Genomic DNA, 25,150 nt, shown 5'->3' on the forward strand with positions numbered 1-25,150 from the left:
ACTTGGTCAGAACATGTGTCCCAATAATATCTTGGAAGAGTTCGAAAATGGTTCCAGTTGAATGAAAAACATGGCCACCAGGGGGCGTGGCAGTTTACCTTATATGGCTTTAGTGTATAGTAAAACCTTGTTAACACTCTAGAAGTCACATTTATTGTCCAATCTTCATGAAACTTAGTCAGAACATTTTTTCTAACGATATCTTAGATGAGTTTGAAAATGGTTCTGGTCTGTTGAAAAACATGGCTGCCAAGGGGCGGGGCAGTTTTCCTTATATGGCTATAGTAAAACCTTGTTAACACTCTAGAAGTCACATTTTTGGTCCAATCTTCATGAAACTTGGTCAGAACATGTGTCCCAATAATATCTTGGAAGAGTTCGAAAATGGTTCCAGTTGAATGAAAAACATGGCCGCCAGGGGGCATGGCAGTTTACCTTATATGGCTTTAGTGTATAGTAAAACCTTGCTAACACTCTAGAAGTCACATTTATTGTCCAATCTTCATGAAACTTAGTCAGAACATTTTTTCTAATGATATCTTGGATGTGTTTGAAAATGGTTCTGGTCTGTTGAAAAACATGGCTGCCAAGGGGCGGGGCAGTTTTCCTTATATGGCTATAGTAAAACCTTGTTAACACTCTAGAAGTCACATTTTTGGTCCAATGCTCATGAAACTTTGTCAGAATATTTGTACTAATGATATCTGGGCTGAGTTCGAAAATGGTTGAGATCCGTTAAAAAAAACATGGCTGCAAGGGGGCGTGGCATTTTTCCTTATATGGCTATGTAGTAAAACCTTGTTAACACTCTAGAAGTCACATTTATTATCCAATTTTTATGAAACTTGATCAGAACATGAAAATGCTTCTGCTTTGTTGAAAAACATGGATGCTGGGAGCTGTTGACACTTTATAAGCCACATTTATTTGCCAATCTTCATGAGTCGGAACATTTGTTTCAATGAAATCTCGGCTGAAAAAACAGTGTTAAAAATGTGTTCCAGTCTGTTGAAATCATTGCCAGAAGGGGGCGGGGCAGTTTTCCTTATATGGCTTCAGTTAAACCTTGTTAACAATGTAGAATTGACATTTATTTCCAATCTTCGTGAAACTTTTGTTCTTATGATATCACAGCTGATTTCGAAAATGGTTCTGGTTCTTTGAAAAACATGGGTGTGGGTAGTTTTCTTTATATAGCTATTGTAAACCTTTTGAACACTCTAGAAGTCACATTTTAAGTGCAACATTCATGAAACTCGGTCAGAACATTGGTTCTAATGACATTTGGAATACTTATCAGGTGAGCGACCAGGGCCACCATGGCCCTCTTGTTTTAAATTGCATTCCTCTTTTTTCTATCTGGTGGCCACGACTTAGTTACTCGGGATCTCGAGTTAGCTATGTCGTGGCCACGAGATATAAAAAAGAGGGGTGCAAAACTAAATAAAAGAGGAGTGCAATTAAAAAAAGAGAGGTGCAGTAAATAAAGGAAGGGTGCATTAAACAAAAGAGGAGAGAAATTCGAGATCTCGAGATCCCGACTAAGCTTACTCATGGCCACGAGTTAGTCAGCCAATCAAATACTATCTTGTTCCCTCAAATTAATCAGCCAATGAAAACGTCCCAAAAGCAATGCTCTGATATAACATAACATACTATTAGTACTACTATTACTACTACTACTACTACTGCTGCTGTTGTTGTTGCTGCTGCTACAACTACTACTACAACTACTACAACAACTACTACTTCTACTACTATTACTTCTACTAATACTACTGCTACTACTACTACTACTACTTCTACTACTACTGCTACTACTGCTACTACAACAACAACAACAACTACTACTACTACTACTACTACTACTACTACTACTACTACTACTACTACTACTACTACTACTACTTCTACTACCACTACTACTACTACTACTACTACTACTACTACTACTACTACTACTACTACTTCTACTACTACAACTACTACTACTACTATTACTACTATCGCTACTGCTGTTACTGCTCCTCCACCTTCTCCTCCTCCTACTATTACTACTGCTACTGCTGCTGTTGCTAGAAGAAGTAGTAGTAGTAGTAGTAGTAATAGGAGTAGTAGTAGTAGTAGTAGTAGTAGTAGTAGTAGTAGTTGTAGTAGTAGTAATAGTAGTAGTAGAAGTAGTAGTAGTAGTAGTAGTCTTTGTCGTCATAGAAGTCGTAGTCGTCGATCGTCGTCCGGTAGTCTATCGGTTGTACATTGTCCGTCCTCCGGTTGTGGTCCGTCGGCTGTTCATCCGGCAGCGTCCAGCGGTTGTCTATTGTCCGTCCTCCAGTCGTCTGTCGGTCGTCCATCCAGCGTCGGTCGTCCCTCGTCCAAACATCGGTCGGCTGTTTGTCGTCCATCAGTCGTCCCTCTGTCGTCCGTCAGTCGTCGTCCATCGGTTGGTCTTCGTCCATCGGTCGTTCGTCCATTGGGCGTCCGTCATCGTCGTTGATGTGGTAGTCGTAGTAGTTGCAGTAGTAGCAGTAGTAAAAGTAGTAGCAGTAGTAGTAGTAGTAGTAGTATTAGTAGTAATAGTAGTAGTAGAAGTAGTAGTAGTAGTTGTCGTAGTTAGTAGTAGTACTAGTAGTAGTAGTAGTAGTAGTAGTAGTAGTAGTAGTAGTAGTAGTAGTAGTAGTAGTAGTAAAAGTAGTTGTAGTAGTAGTAGTAGTAGTAGTATAGTAGTAGTAGTAGTAGTAGAAGTAGTAGTAGTTGTAGTAGTAGTAGTAGCAGTAATAGTAGTAGTAGTAGTAGTAGTAGTAGTAGTAGTAGTAGTAGTAGTAGTAGTAGTAGTAGTAGTAGTAGTAGAAGTAGTAGTAGTAGTAACAGCAGCAACAACAACAACAGCAGCAGTAGTAGTAGCAGTAATAGTAGTATGTTATGTTATGTCAGAGCCTTGCCTGCTTTGACCAGCTATATATATGCGTATAAAATATTTACACATGTTACGCAAAATTTGATTGGCTGACTAACTCGGGATCTCGAGATAGCAAAAATTCTCTCCTATTTTGTTTAATGCACTCTGCCTTTATTTATTGCACCGCTCTTTTTTTTAATTGTACGCCGCTTTTATTTAGTTTTGCACTCATCTTTTTTCTATCTTGTGGCCACGACATAGCTTACTCTTGGCCATGAGATAGAAAAAAGAGTAGAGCAATTTAAAAAAAGAGAAGCACCGCTCTTTTTTTAATTGTACGTCGCTTTTATTTAGTTTTGCACTCCTCTTTTTTCTAACTCGTGGCCACGAGATAGAAAAAAGAGGAGAGCAATTTAAAAAAAGAGAAGTGAATGTCCCCTCTATGCCACCGTAAGGAAGAGATATGTGGTAGGACACATTAGGAATATGGGTATGATACCCTAGCTCTTTACCCACAGACCCCTTGCATCTATTACATGCTCAGTGTATGGCACCAATACAATCGAGAATTTCCTGGATTGCCTACCAGTACATCTCTATGTATATTTCTGAAATATACAGTGCCCCAACCCGCAATCGAACCAAGAATCTAATGCTAGACCACTACGCCACCAAAAAATATAAACACAAAAAGACTCCTGGTGGATCAGAAGAAGATAATTCTTATCATTAAGCCAACTAACGTGTGAACCAGCGTTGTTTTTTTGCCTGATTTGGAAAAATACCCATACCAGCCCAAATGGGAAAATTGTGCACAAAAATTTCTTAAATTGGGAAAAATTAGCATTGTGAAGTCATCATATTGGGAAATTTTTGTATTTGATTTTTTGCTCCCAAATACTTAAAAATTGATAACTAAATGTTGTCAACTTGTCAATATTATATTTACTTAGGTTCAAGACAGAGAGCTGCATAGGGAAACTAATTAAATTTTGCATTATATTTATAAATGAATAAACACAAACTTTTATTTCAGTTTCCTTCAATTGAGAGTTTTTTTTACAGCAATTTGGGAAATTTGACATTTGTATGTCCCCCACCACTATAGTGGGGGACATATTGTTTTTTCCCTGTCTGTTGGTTTGTGTGTTTGTGTGTTTGTTTGCGTCAAACTTTAACATTTGCCATAACTTTTGCAATATTGAAGATAGCAACTTGATATTTGGCATGCATGTGTATCTAATGGAGCTGCACATTTTGAGTGGTGAAAGGTCAAGGTCAAATATACAGCTTGAAAGCGACGCAGAAGGGGACATAGTGTTTCTGACAAACACAATCTTGTTTCTTAATTGGGAAAGTGCCGTTTTCTGGTAGTTTATAAAAAGGAAAAACATCGCTGTGAACATACCTTTAAAAGAAACATTTAGAGACATAAGACTTCTGATTATTTGAATTATAAGTCAGTCATCTTAATTTTACACGGTATGATAATTAAATGCATATTTAAAACATAAATGAACTTTTGTTGCATACCTTGTCATGCACATAAGTCACATGTCTACGCTAAGAATGTCCTAGAATAATTTGAGAACTTTTGACAGCAACATATTACTAATGTGCTCATTTACGTTGCAGAAACATTGGCAAACATCGCATTTGAAGTAATATAACTCTCTGTACCTGTACTCAATGCAAAACTGGGAATTTCTATGTTAATTATTAATTATTTTAATTCGTAATCAGTGCCTTATTTTATTGACCTAAGAGTTCTGGTCATTCTGGTTTGGTTTTGATGTTTGGATTTGCTTTTTTGTTAAAAAGTGTAAAATGTTCATGGGTTTTTACTAAAATATTCAAGACTGGGTGTATAGTTGTTTGCCTATTAGATGGATCATTCAGTTTTGTGAATGGTCTAGACTGAGAGATAATGTTTAAAGTGTTCAGTTACATGTAGGCTTGACACTTTTCATGACCCCCAGGGCAAAGAGGTACATGAAATTAATGTGATTTGCCGGAAATTGGTGATGTTACTTCACTTGTCAATAAAATGTTAAGCTTACCTTTTATTGATTAATTTTAATCGACTTCAAATGCACACATGTGACATTAATTGGGGATGTTGGTTGAAATTATTCCTAGTGAATGTGTGTTGTTATTTAATATATAATTTTGTGAACAACAAAGTTATTATTTACATTTAATATTGTTGGATTATGTGTTTTATTTCTCTTAATTTATTTGTCTGAAGAAAGTTGTTGGCCAAAAGAGGATGTACTGAATCAAAATATTTTTATGGTCCTTTGGAAGTGAATAATTGCAGTTATATGTGACAATCGTTAAAACAAGTAATTCGTTGGTGAACTGTTAAGTGGTGTTTTATATCAGAAATAGAATTAACAATGCGGTTTATGTGCTATTCTAGCAATTTTGAAAGTGAAAAAATATTGTAAATTGACTTTAAAGCATGTTTTGTGGGTGTGTTAACCAAATCATGCACAAGTTTTTCCGCAAGAATGTCCCAAAGTTCAACAAGACTTTAACGATCACTCGGCTAGAGGAGCCTCCAGTGGATCAGGATCAAGAATCCAGCATCTGCGATGATCTAGATGACAGCTTTGTGAGTGACTATAATTGCAAACTCTTTGCAGCTTTGATATCCCCTAAAGGTTAACGGTTAACAGAACAGAACAGAAATTTATTACGACTTGTACATAGAACATCTTAAGTCTAAACCATGTTATAATACACATATCCAAAGGTTATGTGAAAAGAAAGAGATTATACAGTTATAAGAGTTGTACATACTATATATCTTACATATAATACATGACAGTGGTGGGTAAACACAAAACAATGAAGACAGCAAAAAGTCTTTTTTTTGTTCAAAGTATGTGTGCAGCTGAGTGGCAATCAGCTATAAGCATTTGTGGAAAGTAATCTAACATCAATAAATGCTATGTGTATAGCAATGATTTAATTATAATACATGTAGAAAGAAACAGCTAACACTGAAACTTGTAAAATTTCATGAAAAAATATAACTCCCCAAGTCTTGAGCATTGACCTATTTATTTCTATTATCACATTTATGTTTTAAAATAAAAGACAAACAGCTTTTAAGATACATTGTAATGGTCTAAAATTTCAAAAATTAAATCACAATAACATAACAATAACTTGAATAAGAGTTTTTTTTCTTGTCATCATAATTACATTGTAGCCTGGGTTTGAGTTTATAACCCAACCTGGGTTTTTACATTCCAAGCTTTTAATACAATAAAGTATAAATGATGTAAATGATGGCCTGAAACATGCATAAAAATCATGTTATAATTAACAAATGACAATTATAATAACAATTTAAATAATTCATTGTAATATATAATAATATGCAATACAATACAATTACAATTCAAGAAAATACAATGACAGTGAAACTGCGATAACTCGAGGACGCACGGGACTGACCTCAATGCTCCAGTAATCCCAAGTTTCGAGTAATCCATGGTATCATTTGTTTTTACTGTTTTGGTTGGCGATGCTTAACTTCTGACCGCAAACGCTTTATTTACATGTAAGACTGTGCTTGGAAAAGAAAAGGATTTGTAAAAAAAATCGCTTACGGTTACAGTATACTAAACTAAACAATAAGAATGGTCGTTCATTCTTTTTTATACCATACATTTTATCATAATTAGTGATTGCTAGTAATCATTTAATTATCATTAAAACGGTGTAGCTTTTATTTGCGTCTCAAAGGATGGCAATTTACTGTCTTTCTCAAACTGCGACTAACTTCACACCTAATCAAGCGTTTTTGTCTGCTTGATTGGCCTGTTTTCACAACTCAAATATTTTTAGCACCGAACACACGAGAAAGTGTCCTCGAATAATTGCCAGTTATTTAGGGGTGAAATGCCTTTCAGGGACCAGCACACATCCTCGAGTTATCGAAAATCGCATGTTTGAGTTATTGCGGGTATTTTTATAAAGAAATTAAAGGAAAATGTTAGGGACTTCATTTCATGCTCGAGTAATCGCCAGTTTTCGAGAAATCGCCAGCTCGAGTTATTGCAATTCTACTGTACATAAAATAATATGCAATACAATGTTATTCAAGAAAATACAATTATATAAACATATTATAATGCACTCACCAGTGACCTAAAGACTTATTGTAGAAAGTGGCAATTGGAAAAAGCCTACTACCACTTACAAGGTTTTACAAACAAGTGACCAAATGTTGAGTTAAAATTTAAAATTATATAGTTGACCATGAAATAATCTCACAATAAAAGCATGCAATGTTGGTAATTAAACTCACTCATACATCACAAAGTATCTTTCACACTAAACTTCTCTCAGTCTTGATTGGGTTAGTATTGGTAAAAGGATTAGTGTCAGAGTGAATACCCTGTTACAACATAATATGTGATAGCTTCATTAACTTTCTTTCAATGTTAATGTCAATAATTTCTGATAAATTCACAGTTAAATTTTTTTGTTTAATGTAAAACTTTGTTTTCTTCCTGATATCCTTTTATGTTTGTTATGATTTGTACTTCATAGAGGATCACCACTGTACAAAATTGCTCTCATTTGTTGATTAATTGCACTGTGTCAGTCTTCCTCATTTCAAGGTTGCATTTAACACATAGAAACTATTTCTAAGGGTATCAGTTACAATAAGAGACTATTATCTCTGAAGTTTAAACAAGAAATATCTTTAAAAAAGATATACGGCGTTGATTGTGGTCGATGTTTATGAACGATCAAAAGTTATCTCTATGAGATAAAAAGTAGCGGATGCCTTTTTTCTGCGCAGTTGTTAGCTACATCATAAGCAAATCAATTACGGGGTGTTGCGCCAGATTTCGTGGCTTATTTTGCTTTATGTGATATTATTACTCAGATATCTATATTTACAGAATAGAAAAACACAAGAAACATGAAAATAAACGAGTGCATATAGGTCAGCCGGCAATACTCGAATCTTATTTAATTGCATAATTATAGTATAGCGAATTATTGTGGTCATGCTTAATAAACTGGTCTAAATGGATAAATATTTCTAATTAATTTTACCAAAATTGGTCCTTATCATGCAAATTTAGAAACCATATTAAAAATCGACGATTGACATACCACAATAATATCGCCGAATATCTTTATTTAGTATCTTTCTGATCAAAACAGACTTCAAGTGCACAAAGTTTACGAGACGGCGTTTATATAAAGATTTCTGCAACTGACCGCAAACTGACCTTGATACCTTGCGGATTGGAATGCAATGCATTACAGTCACTACGTTATTGTCAGTAAGACACTATGATCGCAACCCCTTTTGCGAACTCCGGTGATGAACTGTATATAAACTCTGACTTTCACAAAATGACCGCGTATTGACCCGAAACCTCGCGGGTTGAAATGCAATGCAAGTAAGTACTAAATATGACAACATAGCCTTTAGTTAAACGCTTTTGCGCTGGTAATTCTCTGAAAATAAAAGGTGAACGCACAAACTGTATTTATGTCGAAAATTGATTGTAAAACTGTTCTATCTATTGGGCCTTTTCATTAGAGATAAAATTGTTTCATGCAGTAAAACAGTGTTACAAAGACGCGGATATGTTTCCAATGTTCTGGTGTTATACTCAAATCAGCCAATGGAATAAATGAAGTGTATTCATTCGTACCTAGCCGCGGGAAATTTTATTTGAGTATTATTGGACACTTACAAAGGTCAAGTCAGGGTGAAAAGCTGGCTTATTCAGCTTACGCCGAAAAAAGAAGCATTAAATATGGCCCACCTAGTTGTTCAGATATTTTTGTGTTTACCTCCAACCCTAGGGCTCTTTTCTTTATTCCTGAACATCTTCACAAGCATTATGCGCTGTAATATTGTCATCTATATTAAAATATTTAATGGCCCAGTAATAAGCTGTTGCGATTTGTCATTTATAATGAGTGAGATGGCTAGATTGTTTTTATTTCTATTGTTCAGTTGGTTAATTTAATTAAATAAAATTTAATTTAGTTTAAAATCCTTTGCACAAATGAACTTTAATATCATCACACAAGTAAGGAATCAAATTGAGATTACATGTACATGTATATCAATCAATGTACACGCGGTTTTCAAACACATGCTGATAAAACAATAGAACATTCTGCAAATAGTACCGGTAAATGTATTACTAGTACTTTAAAATGAGAATGCAAACAAATGCAAAGACATTCAAAATACTATTTAGGTATAAGCAAATGTTTTAAATAGACATTGCAATCTACTTCAAGAAGCTGAGCAATTATAAAGAAGATTAAATATGACCTGCTTAATTTGTAAAAACATTTGCAAATGCAGCTTAAGTTAAGTTTTAAAGTGTGATTATAAATCAAAGAAGAAAAGGGTTTTTCTTTATGTTTGGGACTATTTGGCAATAATTTAAGCAATCATTTAAGTAATATTTTTTTTTTTTTTATGAAAGCATAAACCTGGATCCCTCGTTTCATCAACAAGTACACGGGCTCCTTTGATAAAACTTGGTATGTGGATAAAGGATTGAATCTCAGGGTTTTTTGTTAGAAAAAGTTATCTATTGCTATGGTTACAGATGCTATGATAACAGAAAAAATATAAAGATGAAATCTGAATTTCCTGCAAGAAAACACATAAAGTAGTTAAACTTAAAGTTGACGAAACTCTGTATGTGGATTGAATGCCATATTGTGAACAATGATAACCGTTATGTGATGTTTATTTGAGATGTGGTTCATGCTTTTAATGCGAATACTTGGATAAAGGATGAAACTTTGATAACAGAGAAAACAAAAGCCACGCGGAAAATTAAAGTTACTTATTATTATTTTCTTTTAATTTATATCCTTGATACTAGTTTTTGGGACACGGTGCATGGTGGAGTTGATAAAAGGTATATCCTTGTGTATTGTTAAGGAGAAATTTTAAGAAAGAATGGTGTACATTTAAAAAAAAGAGAAGAGAATGCTCCATTGGAAAACAGCATTAATAATTATGTGAACTTTTTGATTCCCGATAAGGGGCATTTCTATAACGGTGACTCTCAACAAATTTGGCACTCTGATATGCGTGTTTTATCTTTGACTTAAAATATGTTTATTAATTTTTTCAACTATTCTTACTAAGATGTTTGCCATTCCAGTATTTAGAAGAAGTACTGTGTTTAAAATACTGAAATTTTGGTAGTATTCCATAAAATATGAAAGAAGATAGAGCAGGTTTCAATAGGTGGTATGAATTAGTTTGTAGATTCTTTGATTCCCGTTAACAGACACATCGGAATATATAAGGAGACTTAACAAATCATGTGTAGTAGACTGGCAAGAGTACTGGTGTAGTACCAAGGATTAGGAGGCAGCGAGAGAAATCTATATACATGTAGGCTTCAATGTTACAACAGATATAAGAACAATAAAAATAAACTTCATGCTTAAAGGGTCAAATTTAAATCTGCAATATGTGTCTTCATTGAATACCCCATGAAAAACAAAATCATGCTCATATTCCAAAAGGATAAGAAAAATAAAGCAAATCTTTGGTTTTTAATTGTGTGAATCTGTTTTAATTGACGTCAGTACAGGAATTTTTAAATATTGCCAGCATATGATAGCAGTATTCAACACAGAAAATCGCATTTCTGGTGCACTATCAATTGTAAGTTATATCTGTTCAAAAGTGTTGGGAAATCGGGAACAGAAGTGCCATTGTGATTGAGGTGATTGGCTAAAGAAGTGTCCATGAAAATATGGCATCGGACTCTTTAAACATTTGAATTTCCCCAAATACTTCAGTACACCACAAACTTAACATGTTTTAACATTTAAAGACTTATTAAACTTTAAATTTTGTATCGTAAACACATTACTCTAAACCTACGATTACTCGAGCATCGAGGTCAGTCTTGTGCTACCTCAACTTATCGCAGTTTTACTGTAGTGACTTCAGTTACATGATTGACTATTTATATTATATACTTTCAGTCTAATTCCGATGATGACGAGCAGAACTATGAGGAGCCAGAAAAGGACTCCCCTCCACCTCCTGTCATGCGTGGAGCCCCGCCCCCCATCCCTGCCCCTGAAGAGCAGGAGACCTATGATGAGCTGGAGATCATGAACGACCATGGGCCGCCACCCCCTCCACCTCAACCACAACAGGAGTTGATACAAGATGTGAGAAGGGGCCTCCTTTGTTGTAGCGTTTCTTAAGTTTATTACCCTTTACCACTCATATGCAAATTTTTACCTGTTTGTTGTCCTTTAGAAAATCTTAGTTAATTAAATAACTTTCTTAATAGACTCATGTTTTACAGGCTTCATTTTAAACCCTTAGATTCTGATGACCAGCAAACAGAATAAAACCTGAACAGCCCGCAGGTTATTGCAGGCTGTTCTGGTTTTATACTGGTTGCATATAGCCATTATCACTTACTTGTGAGTAGGAAAGGGTTAAATAGAGGGATGATTTCAAAAAGTAGAAAGGAAATTTAAGTTCAGTTTTGTCATAAGCTTTATAAAGAACAAGGTCAAAGGTATTGCTGAATATCTTGGTTAAACATTAGAAGGGAGGTTTTGCCAGGCCTAAATGAAGTTCCAGCATGTGCTAGGGACTACCGATTAAGATTTTCTGTATATATTCATTTTGGAACGAAAATATTTCAAATATACATATATATAAAAATTGTATTGTGGCAGATTTTCAGAAATTACAAAATAGTTAGAGCCACTTTTTGGTAAACAATGTTTTTTTTTCATAGTGTAGATTTCAGTTGAACGTAACAAAGAGCTTTATTCCACATCTCTGAGTAAGGAAATTTATCTGTTTAGGCTTCAGTTAAAAAAAATATCAAGTCATTATAAACTTCACCACGATGAATGCACTTTATTATACACTTTTGAACAAGACCATGATGCCTTTTATGTATATTATATGTAGACCTAAATGCGATTATTTTGTTGGTAAAATTGATATATGATCATGGTAAAGGTTAACTCAGCCTTATTTAATTAACTTATATTTATTCAAAACTAATCTAGTATCCCTTCTTATTACATCCGTTCACTGAGCCTCATTTTGGAATAACTAGACTGCGTTAAGCCTCATCCCATATGAGCCTTGGCTAGGTTAAGCCTCATCCCATATGAGCCTTGGCTGCGTTAAGCCTCATCCCATATGAGCCTTGGCTGTCGACACAGGCTTATCATAGCGTAAATCCTCATCCCATATCAGTCTTTGCTGTCAACACAGGCTTATCATAGCGTTAATCCTCATCCCATATCAGTCTTTGCTGTCAACACAGGCTTATCATTGCGTTAAGCCTCATCCCATATGAGCCTTGGCTGTCAACACAGGCTTATCATAGCGTTAAGCCTCATTCCATATCAGCCTTTGCTGTCAACACAGGCTTATCATAGCGTTAATCCTCATCCCATATCAGTCTTTGCTGTCAACACAGGCTTATCATTGCGTTAAGCCTCATCCCATATGAGCCTTGGCTGTCAACACAGGCTTATCATAGCGTTAAGCCTCATCCCATATCAGCCTTTGCTGTCAACACAGGCTTATCAAAGCGTTAATCCTCATCCCATATCAGTCTTTGCTGTCAACACAGGCTTATCATTGCGTTAAGCCTCATCCCATATGAGCCTTGGCTGTCAACACAGGCTTATCATAGCGTTAAGCCTCATCCCATATGAGCCTTGGCTGTTGACACAGGCTTATCATAGCATTAAGCCTCATCCAATATCAGCCTTTGCTGTTGACACAGGCTTATCATAGCATTAAGCCTCATCCAATATCAGCCTTTGCTGTCGAAACAGGCTTATGATTGCGTTAATCCTCATCCCATATGAGCCTTTGCTGTCGACACAGGCTTATCATAGCGTTAAGCCTCATCCCATATGAGCCTTGGCTGTCAACACAGGCTTATCATAGCGTTAAGCCTCATCCCATATGAGCCTTGGCTAGGTTAAGCCTCATTCCATATGAGCCTTGGCTGCGTTAAGCCTCATCCCATATGAGCCTTGGCTGTCGACACAGGCTTATCATAGCGTAAATCCTCATCCCATATCAGTCTTTGCTGTCAACACAGGCTTATCATAGCGTTAATCCTCATCCCATATCAGTCTTTGCTGTCAACACAGGCTTATCATTGCGTTAAGCCTCATCCCATATGAGCCTTGGCTGTCAACACAGGCTTATCATAGCGTTAAGCCTCATTCCATATCAGCCTTTGCTGTCAACACAGGCTTATCATAGCGTTAATCCTCATCCCATATCAGTCTTTGCTGTCAACACAGGCTTATCATTGCGTTAAGCCTCATCCCATATGAGCCTTGGCTGTCAACACAGGCTTATCATAGCGTTAAGCCTCATCCCATATCAGCCTTTGCTGTCAACACAGGCTTATCATAGCGTTAATCCTAATCCCATATCAGTCTTTGCTGTCAACACAGGCTTATCATTGCGTTAAGCCTCATCCCATATGAGCCTTGGCTGTCAACACAGGCTTATCATAGCGTTAAGCCTCATCCCATATGAGCCTTGGCTGTTGACACAGGCTTATCATAGCATTAAGCCTCATCCAATATCAGCCTTTGCTGTTGACACAGGCTTATCATAGCATTAAGCCTCATCCAATATCAGCCTTTGCTGTCGAAACAGGCTTATCATTGCGTTAATCCTCATCCCATATGAGCCTTGGCTGTCGACACAGGCTTATCATAGCGTTAAGCCTCATCCCATATGAGCCTTGGCTGTCAACACAGGCTTATCATAGCGTTAAGCCTCATCCCATATGAGCCTTGGCTAGGTTAAGCCTCATTCCATATGAGCCTTGGCTGCGTTAAGCCTCATCCCATATGAGCCTTGGCTGTCGACACAGGCTTATCATAGCATTAAGCCTCATCCAATATCAGCCTTTGCTGTCGACACAGGCTTATCATAGCATTAAGCCTCATCCAATATGAGCCTTTGCTGTCGACACAGGCTTATCATAGCATTAAGCCTCATCCAATATCAGCCTTTGCTGTCAACACAGGCTTATCATAGCATTAAGCCTCATCCAATATCAGCCTTTGCTGTTGACACAGGCTTATCATAGCATTAAGCCTCATCCAATATCAGCCTTGGCTGTCGACACAGGCTTATCATAGCGTTAAGCCTCATCCCATATGAGCCTTGGCTGTTGACATAGGCTTATCATAGCATTTAGCCTCATCCAATATCAGCCTTTGCTGTTGACACAGGCTTATCATAGCATTAAGCCTTATCCAATATCAGCCTTGGCTGTCAACACAGACTTATCATAGCATTAAGCCTCATCCCATATGAGCCTTGGCTGTCGACACAGGCTTATCATGGTCAATACTTTCCGCTTTTATGGAATTGTTCATTTTATGGAAGTCTCTTTAAGTTAACACAAATCCATCCTAGGCAAAAAGTGTCCTCCCTTATAAAACAGGCTAATCAGGGACACCACTTTCAGCTTACATGGAACTTATTGTTTAAAGAAAATCTCTTCTTAACAAAAATCCAGCCTAGGCAAACAGTGTTGTCCCTTATAAGCCTGTGCAGACTGCACAGGCTAATCTGGAACGACACTTTACGCATATGCTCTAAGCCCATTTTACTCAAAACTCGGCTTATATCAGTCTGGACCTTACCATTCCTTTTTTAATGGACATCTCTGTTTACACTGAATTGTCTTTTGTTGCCATATAGGAAACATATGACGAGTTTGACGTTGAGAATGAACTGCAGCAGGATGAACTCTACGATTTTGTGAGTTTTCTTAGCAAAGCTTCTGTGTTATTGATTGCCGTGTTTCTGACTTATTTTCACTTGAACATATCTTACAAAGCAGTGTGTGGATATTTGTAATAAAAGCTTTATATCTAATTTGTTATAATGGCAATATTGATATTTTCTCAGCATAAATTTATCATAATTGTTTGCTTAAATACCAATCTTAATCTTAATTTGTTTTAAGAATCTTTTGGTGTTCTTACAATGTAAACCCATTTTGAAATTGAAATTATTGTACTTCTTAGTATTTTCCAATGCTTAATTTTCATTTATAATTTTCATATCTCGATCCCTGCATAGTTTTAGTATTTCTTGAGGTGCGAACATATTATTTTATGCTTTACGATGGTTTATAGAGAAATATCAGTGAATTAAAACTGATATTTAATTGTTTCAAATAGTGAAATATAACAGTGAAAAATATTGATAATTTTCATTGTTTCAACCGGAACTATTGTAATATTATATTGTCCTGAATGGCAAAAAATACAAAAATAATCATTTAATTGTAAGCATAAAATAAAATGGAAATTTGTTGGATTTGGTGGAATAATGATTTTAATTCTCTAGTTATCATAGAATAAATATCATTTTCTATTTTCACTCGTGAATTAAAATCGATATTTCACCAAATTCAACAAATATCTTCTATATACACAAGATCAGCCTATATTTTAAAATATACTCTGGATGTGGGGCTGTATTTAAGGAGCTATGGATTTCCAATATTTACGTTAAAGCGAATAATTGCTAGGCCTTGGAACATTTCTAACAACATGTTGATGAGAGCTTAATTGTCTTATAAAATCTGCACTTTCGCCTGGTTTGTTATTTAAGGTACATGTTTGCTGGGTAAAATAAAAGAAATAAATATAAATTTTGGGACGTATGGGACACACAGAGAGAATGATTGAAAAATGAATTGTTCACTGATATTGATTAAAATGTACCATCATATATATAATAATATTGTTTATCAATAATTACCTTCTACATATTTTTTTACGAATAGTGCATTATAAGGCGCTATTGCAGGCATGTACAAACGTATTTCTTGCTTGAGGAATATTACATTCTTACATTATGGAATGTTTCAACTATGGAGGGAAATATTTATGTAATATTTTCAATTTAATACCAGAGTAAGGACAATTTATTTAAAAAAAACATGTAATAGCATAAAATAAACCAAGCTGTTCTGTATATACTGTATGTATGAGCTGTTCTCTGTGAAAAGGGGGTTTAATGGAAGTAGCCTGCGCAGTCCACACAGGCTTGTCAGGGATGACACTGTCAGCATAATGATATTTTTCATTTACAGGGAGACTATACTTAGCAAAAATCCAGTGAAGGCAAAAAGTGTCATCCCTGATTAGCCTGTGTGGATTGCGCAGGCTTATCTAGGACGACACTTTACGCACATTCATTAAAGTCCCTTTTCACAGAGCACGGTTCGTATATATACCAAAAGCCTATACACCTAATGATTATCATTACTATGGCATACCAGTGCAAATTGTCAAGCTTATTAATTTCTCAAACCACAGAGACTATCCTTACTATTAGTCATCATGTTACAATCTCTTCCTTGTTCATTGCAAGGCCTTACTGCAGGGTATTTTAAAAACTATTGCTTGCTTGGGACATATTTTGTTCCTATGTCATCATGGCAAGTAACACATATGACGGGACATGACTTGTATATGTAATTTTGCAATTGAGAAACAGAGATAATGAAAAAAAATGTAATACATGTACCGACAACACAAAAACCAAGCTGTCCTATCTATATAAAAAGCCTACTCAACTTAACCTTATTATGGCACACCAAAATGTATTGTCTAGCATTCATTTATTTTTCAAAGAACAGGGACTACCCTAACCATCGCATTCCATGTTATAATCTTTGCCATGTTCATTGTCCAGGAAACAGAGACCACTCAGCGCATGCCCTCCCCGCCTCTGATCCAAGATGAAACATATGAGTTTGTGCCAGGCGAGAGTGCCGAACCTGACGAACCGGCCCCTACACCTCCCCCTCTACCGCCCTCTCTGCCGTCCAGGCCAGCACTCTCCAACTACCACTCACACTCACAGGAAAGGGTAGGTTCAGTAAGTTATATAGAGAATATTATGTGAGTTTTGGATAACAATTAAGTTTATCATGCGAGGCTTAGAACCATGGTGGTACAAGGCTTCTATTTATCCTATTATTTCCTCTCTTTTTTCCATTAATTATTATCAAAAATCGCATTTTTGTTGATGGTATGATTCAAATCTGATTGAAAAAAAATAGTATAGAGCTCAAGTGCATACAAGTTGATATGATGGTTGTTATACTATCAATTTTCATCTGGTAATAGGATACATGTGAAACAATATTACAGCAATTTGGAAATTTGTCGGATTTTCCTTATTTGGAAAATGCTGTTTTCCTGTATTTCATAAAGAAGGTAAAAAAAAATCGCTGGGATAAAATTTACTTTATAGCTAGCTGGCTTGGTAACCCTCTGGGCTACCGTAAAATTCTGGGGATCAAAGCAGGTTTCATTTTCTGGCCTTGCCAAATAAGTAGCGAGGTGATTTGTCATGGTATTGTTTCCATGGCCATTCTGTCTCCTACTTCTGAATTAAGGAACCAGTCACTGGTGGGAACATACTAATTTTAAACCTTTCCCATCAGAAGCAAAGCCTACGAGTAACTCGCAGTCTGTTCAGGTTTAATGCTATTTGCTGCTCATCAGTATCTAAGGGTTGGAAATTATGCCTTTAAAACTTGAATCCAGTATAAAAGATATTAAATTTAACTTTCTAAGTGACTAAAATGCGTCAAAATTACTACAAATGCGTCAAAATATGTATCAAGGGGGTAAAGGGTTATATAAGCCTACCCAAAAAAAATGTGGCTTAGGTTATGTGACTGCCTTTATATGACTGAAATATTGTGAAAAACAGCAATCCAAATGAACAAATCAAATTTAGTTTATATTTATTGTATGGAAAGCCATAAGATTATAGGCAAATACTAAGACATCAAAAATCTAGTTGGGTCTAAAACACCAGTACTTACTGACTTTGTGCATTAAATGTTAAATGTTCAGATAAATGCTGTATGAACACTAAGTCTTGTTCTCCATTTCAGGAATCTGCACCGGAACCTGCACCAGGTAGAGTGTAACCCATTGTGTCTCAATTCAGTAACTGTGTAACCCTGAAATTGTACATATATAGTTTCTGATGATATTCATCTGTTGTTATGTTACACTATTAAAGTATAAATTGTGTAAAGATTCACAAAATGTTAACAGTCAACAAACATAAGATATGTTATAGTTGAATTTTCCATATGAATTGTCTCAGTTCAAGTTAATACCCTTCATTGTACCTTTATTTGATGTCTGCAAAGCTTAAATGTAGGGTTTAATTAACAAAACAAATACCTTTCATATAAAAACAATTTGAACACTCTAAATGTGAATGAGCAGTATACGAACAGTATAATGGTCTTAGGGGTATTCAGTCAAAGTTGCAATATACATTCTTTAGGTAAAATTTAAGCAATTCCATAAAGATATGAAACAATTTTTGAAAATTAACCCATTCATGTCTAGCGTCCTGAAAAAAGGACATTGCAAACAGCGTAGACCCAGATAAGACACCGCATGATGCGGCGTCTCATCTGGGTCTGCGCTGTTTGCTTAAGGGAATTTCAGTAAGTAATATTCTAAATATAGAAATAAATATACTAGACATCCCTAATTTTGGAAATAAATTGATCCAATTCAGAAGGATGGGAGAGTCCACTAGGCATAAATGGGTTAATCTCAGAAAGATTGTAGACGTAATGGCCCTTGGACTAAGTTTCTATTGAACAGGTCATCCTACATTATTATAATTGAGAAATTGAGAGTTTACATATTAAAAACGCAAAATTGGCATGGTAATACCAATGCTGAATACTGAATCATTTGTTGTTTGTTCACTGTAACATTTGATACTTATTCTTTCAATTATATGATATCTTTCTAAACATGTATGCATTGGCATAAAAATTGTCACATAACAGTGTGGCATTGAATACATACAATCAAGTTTATATCTGATTGTAGTTATTGTCTTGTAATGCTTACAATTTCATGAAATTGTGTGTGAAGGATATTAGTGTAATTTTAACTCTGAAAGGTGTCTGGATTTTGGGTGGAATACGATACACTTATCTATGATTATTCTTTCATAGCCAAATGGAGCCATTTTTTCTGCACATCGGGCGATCTTAATTTAAGCTGAATATACATTTTGAATACTGGATAAAAAGTGGAATTTTGTGGGATGTTGTAAAATACATAACTCTTTTAATCAGTGCGCAATTTGTGGATATTTATGTTGTTAAAGAATTGATCATAGATAGTGTGTCATTGTTAAAAAAGGTTGCATTAATTTTCCAAATTTGGGTTTTGTGTTGGTTTCTATTGAAAATGCATGCTACTAAATTTTTACAATATTTGGTGTATGATTTATGAAAAAACATAACAATTTAATTGATAATAAACGCAAATTTTAGAGGTGGGGATTTGTGTACTTGTTGTATTGGTTTACCTCAATATGTCTGTAAGTTAATCAACTATGCATTTAAAAGTCAATATTCTCTGATCTACCAATATATATATTTAGAATGTCTCATATTTATTCATACGTAATATTTATTTTCAAGACAATGTTCAAGATAATGTACCATTCTCCAAAGACAACTTTTTTTAACAGGATTGAGAGTGACATACTGTATCTCCTATTAAAATCTTAAAAGCCCACGAACACTTTAAATCAACAAATATTTGGTACAATATTTTGAAAAAAAAAGTTCACACTTTATAAGAAAACAATGCTTCTTATAGCAATAGCGAAAATTTTAACACTAGATGTGGTCTGGTTACATAGATTTAACACGATACAAAATGCTTGTTTTTATGTCACAATATTTTCCATGTGAATTTCCGGCTACAATATCAGAACATTTACAAGCAAAGGCGAGATTGGCTTAAGGCAGCTTCAGAAGCAGGACATAGTTCTCATGAATACGATGTTCTTCTGACGATGCCCGAAGCAAGTCTAGTTCTCTTGTAAATGTTTTGAAATTAAAGCGGGAAATTAACATGAATATATTGTCGCACAAAAATTGTAAACAAGCGTTTTGTATCTCGTTAACCCTTCACCAATCAGATATGTATTTCCACGAATGTGTAGTCCCTTAGACAGTTACATTTAATTAAAGACCTTTCTTAATAAATTCGAGTTTTAATGGTTTCATATTCAACCCTGAGATACTGATGACCAGCAACCTGCATAAAAATTGAACAGACAGCGAGTTAATCCCAGGCTGTTCTGGTTTTATACTGTTTGCACATAGCCATTTTCACTTTGTTCCTGAGTGGGAAAGGGTTAACCCTTTGCATGCTGGGAAATTTGTCGTCTGCTTAAATGTCGTCTGCTGAATTTCTAGAATTAGCATTTTCTTCGATTTTTTTCAAAGAATACTATCAGAATAGCAAACAGTTTGGATCCTGATGAGACGCCACGTTCTGTGGCGTCTCATCTGGATCCAAACTGTTTGCATAGGCCTTTAAAATTCGGTTTCCGCACTGAAAGGGTTAAATCTATGTTACTATACCACATATAGAGTTGAACTGTTGACTTTTGAATAGGCCTTACAGTGAGATATTGCACTGCATGTTTGGTGTACATGTTCACATTTCTTTCTCTGCAATCCTGGATTCCTTAACAGCAAAGCCCAAGACAAAGGTCCCTGAAGGGGTCCAGATTGGGATCTCTGCAAACGATATTTTGAGTGGTATCAATAGACTCAAGTCCGCTCAGAGCAACCCCAAACCTCCGCCTAAACAGGCTGAGTCAGAACCTGCTACAGAATCCTCTGTGAAGGACCGAATTAACATATTTAAAACAGCTGAAAAAGGTACATACTGCTCATGTATACATACATATTTGTGTGTTATGTGTAGTTGTAAATATAGACAATAGCAACTTACAGTTTAACTGTAAATTGGAAATGATTATTATTTATATTTGATGAAATTTACAATAGTAGGAAGTGAATGTATGTCCACATTTATGTCATAGTTCATACCTGGCTTGCCGGCTTGTAAAAGTAGAATCAACACAGTAGGGGCAGCTGTTAAATATGCATGTTAATTTCATTGATAATACACATTTCTTGATATTGATGTTGTTTAGAGAAAGAAAAAAAACTTGTTAAAAATATTGAAAATAGCTCAGGATTACAAATCCGAGGATGACTGGTTTGATTACGTTTCAGCCAACATAACTTGACAGGGCATCTGTCCTCAATATACATAATACAGCCACTTACCCCCTACTTCTATTTATTCCTAGAGTCTACAAAAAAGGCATAGGCAAACAGCGCAGACCCAGGTGAGACGCCACATAATGCGGCGTCTCATCATGGTCTTCACTGTTTGCTTAAAGGGACGGTCACTTACGACGACGTACAAAGAAAAGTTGTAAAATACCGTATTTTTTTACAATTACTAGTTTATATTGATTAAAATAATACGACTGGTATTTAACATTACTTGAAAAAAGTTGTAAAGTTTTAATATTTACAGTATAATTTGGTAATAAATGTTACTGGGTATGTCTACCAGGTTACTTATTAGTTAACTATACATAACGCCTGTAGATTGATCATCATCGTTACGTGGTAAACCCAGGAATGCAAATTGTGCATGCGTAGTTAATTGTATATATCTAATACAGAAAATGATCAATCTACTTGCGTTATTTATAGTGTGTATATCATTATGTCACCTATTTTCGCGACGTACTTTCGATTTCATATCGCGAAATTTTATTACCAAATATACTGAAAATATGAACTTTTTTCAAGTTATTTAATATACCAGTCATGATATTTTAATCAACATAAACAAATAATTGTCAAAGAATACGGTATTTTACAACTTTTCTTTTTTCCACATTGGTGGTTGACAGTCCCTTTAAAGGAATTTCTGTGAGAAATATTCTAAAAATAGAAATAAATATACCAGACATCTCTAATTTTGGAAATAAATTGATCCAATTTAGGAGGATGGGAGAGTCCACTGGGCATAAATGGGTTAAAGGAGGATATCTGTCCGTTACTGGCATAGTATAAGCACTGCGTACTGGTAAACCTGCATCTTACCCACATAAAGTGTGAGGGGATTAACTGACCACAATGAAATTACTGAAATACTGTTTGAAATAGCAAACAGTTGTAAAAAAAATAAAAAATAATATTTCCTCATTAAGCATCAGTTGGGCATGCGGTTGAAAATCATTTAAACTCTTAACTTTATGTTGTTGGTTGTTTTGTGTAAGTGTTTGCATGTAGCATGAATTTTAATTGTGATGGTGTAACAATGAATCATTTATACCTTGTGTACAGCTTGTATTGCATATTCATATAATTTCCTGTTTGTCTTTCATTTCAGGTACAATATACAAATGCTACTTGTATGATGAGTTGTTTTGTTCAGCATTTAATGTTAAATGCAGTATAGTTATTTATTGTTAATTTGTTTGTTTTAAGGTTATAATGTTCTGTGTCTCTTTTTGTTAAGTTAAAGCTAACAAAATGAAAAAATCATGTTTTATTTTGTTTACTGGGTACTAAAATTAGGCCACGACTTTTTTTTTTATTGGTTTACAAAAATTATTTTGAAAATGGTCCATCGGGCGGTCGAAAAAAAAAAAAAAAAAAAAAACATCATTGGAAAAATAAGTTAATACTAATAACATCAGAACAAAGACATCATATCTTTTATAACCTTAACACAGAGACGAAAAATCTAATTATGCAATGAAACACATCCATATCTTCAAATGAAATGAGTCACCTCAAAGCACCTTTTGTAACATCAGGCAATTTTAAACACTCCATTAAATGACATGCGTTCTTCTCCCATTAAAACGAAAAACTGCGCTTCATTTCCGTAATTCGATGCGCACCATTACGCAATGCGATGCCCGTTGCATAAATCTTATATAAGATAAACTACTCATACACAAAGTTTGTGTTTGCTCTTATTGGACTTATGACATCGTCCATGAAAAAAATCGAGGTAGATCGATCCCCGCGTGTTTGTTAAAGTTGTTGTTGTCGTGAAAACTCGTTGATTTACAACGCAACACGTCTTTTTTAAACTGACGCGAATTAATACAATCATATTTGTCAACTTGGCTTTTGCTTTATTTTGATAATTTAATCCAAAGTTTAATGTTAGCAAGTGTTTTTACTGGAATTGTAAACAAGGAGCTAGTTAAAGTCTTCTGAAAATGTGCAGTCTGTGTGAATTGACAGTTTGACGTCATCAAAGGAAAGCCGCTTGCTGTCTGAAGCAATAAAGCGACAAATTTCGCGCCGACAAAATTGGCTTCCTTTGTCTAGCAATCAACATGCCGAACCAATCGTGCGTTTGTTTCTCAATTGCAATCCTCCAATTTAATAATAGCACGTGCATAGCTCCGCCTTCGAATCTTTTGCAGAGAACGGAGGCGGAGTTTAACGGTTAATTGAGCTAGTATTTTTAATACGCAAGTTGAGTTCCGATTTGCCGAAATTACTCGGCCCTAAGCATTAAAACGACAAATACATTTATCAATGATTTTCCGAGATATACCGATTTGTTCCGATTTCCAAACTTTCTGTACAGTTCCTATAAACTATGGCGGACGTGTTTACAAAATTCCTAAACACATATATCGTAAATAATGGCAGTGTTTTATTGGATTATTTATACTAATTATCAAATTGCAAGGTAATACTTTTTTATCTACTATAATATCGGGTATGTTTAATATAATAAACATGTTAAACAATATAGTTGCGTCACAGACTCGGAAATAAATTTTGATGCGGTCGACATTTTACTGACGCTGAGTTTCCTATTGTCTGTAATTAAATAAATTTTGAGAAGTGCCCATAAAAGGACTGGTACATACTGTGTCACATTGAAAAATATCCCGATCTCTGTAATATATGTGAACCAATCGTTGATTGTACTTACTTGATTTTATTCGCAACCGTACTCAAACCGGATCGTTTTTTTTTTCTCGTTTCGCTCGTTTTTCAGTGCGGTCGGGAATCAAATATATAAAAAAAAGACGATTTTCCGATTTTATTTTTTTTCCCATTTTCCAAAAATTAGGGTCGGCGGTTTTGTAAACCAAGAAATATAAAAGTCGTGGCCTTATCTCCTATTAATATGTAGACATATTTTGATTGTTTTGTGCTATCATTTATTTATTATAATTATTATTAATATATGTTTTTAAACCTTTAATCATATGTTATCATTGAATACTGATGATGGCAGTAACTGTATTCTTTATTACAGATCCTCAACCTGATTTCAACAATGACATTCAATCCCAAATCTCCAATGCAAGATCTGCCCTTAAGCCTAGGCCAATGCCACAAGCTCTCAGGCCCCCCTCCCCTGCTAGAAGAACGTCCCCTAGCCGGTCCCTTAATAACCCCACTCACCCTGCTACTAGTATATCAGACAAACAGTTTGAGTTAGAACACGACAGTCAAGGCACCAAAGTCCCATCCAAAATATCTCCCACGCCAACAAAGAAGCTCCCTGCACGACCAGGTGCTGTCCCCAAGCCTGAACCCATACAGAATACTGTCCCTGCACCAATAGACCCAGCAAAGCTGTCCATTAAACAAAGAATAGCCCTGATGAGTGGTCAACCCCCTATGCCACAACCATCAACAGAGGTATCCATTCCAAGTATTGCAGTGATATCTAATGAAAACGCTCCTCCACCATCAAAGCCAGTAACACCCAAAGTTCCCCCAGCACTTCCCAAGAAACCATCAAAGACACCTCAATGCAAACAAGGGAACTTGAATCAAGAACCAGAAGAGGCCCAGAAACCAAGGACAAATATTGGCTATGACATAGTTCCCAGTATTGGGAAGGGTCATTTAAAAGGGACGCCTCCTCCCATGGTTACTGTAAGAATCTCTCATCTCCTCATTTACTCTACAGCATGTCTTCTCAGGTCAAAACACTTCACACTGTTGCAGGGGAATTCTTAGATGACCTTGCATGAATTACTTAGAAACACTCTGCATATGATATAACTGTCTTAATAGTTCCTTACCTATACTGTCATTTTTGCTTTGCTAAATCTCAAAATATCATCAAGTGAGGCCTTTTTTCCAGTCGAATGTAAACGTTTGCACACAAATTCCTTAATATTAGCATTTGTATGCCCCCCGTAGGGTTGCATATAGTAGTTGAACTCTCGGTCTGTATGTCTGTCAGTCCGTCTGTCCGAAAACTTTAACATAGCCCATAACTTTTGCAATATTGAAGATAGGA

General features: G+C 35.4%; 1 protein-coding gene across 5 annotated transcripts in view; it reads left to right on the plus strand.

Moving 5' to 3' along the window:
- Nucleotides 1-25,150, plus strand: part of LOC127841800 (uncharacterized) — a 58,001-nt gene that overhangs the window by 20,282 nt on the left and 12,569 nt on the right. For 3 of the 5 annotated variants that reach the window (XM_052370875.1, XM_052370877.1, XM_052370876.1), the window contains exons 4-8: nt 10,916-11,107; nt 14,658-14,717; nt 16,668-16,844; nt 17,884-17,908; nt 20,521-20,709. In XM_052370875.1, the coding sequence (XP_052226835.1) occupies nt 10,916-11,107; nt 14,658-14,717; nt 16,668-16,844; nt 17,884-17,908; nt 20,521-20,709 (643 nt within the window). Of the gene's footprint in view, nt 1-10,915; nt 11,108-14,657; nt 14,718-16,667; nt 16,845-17,883; nt 17,909-20,520; nt 20,710-24,151; nt 24,781-25,150 lie in introns of all 5 variants that reach the window. The other 2 variants (XM_052370873.1, XM_052370874.1) reach the window with 2 other exon arrangements.

Source organism: Dreissena polymorpha, chromosome 8, assembly GCF_020536995.1.
Source record: "Dreissena polymorpha isolate Duluth1 chromosome 8, UMN_Dpol_1.0, whole genome shotgun sequence".
In the NCBI taxonomy this organism is placed as follows: domain Eukaryota; kingdom Metazoa; phylum Mollusca; class Bivalvia; order Myida; family Dreissenidae; genus Dreissena; species Dreissena polymorpha.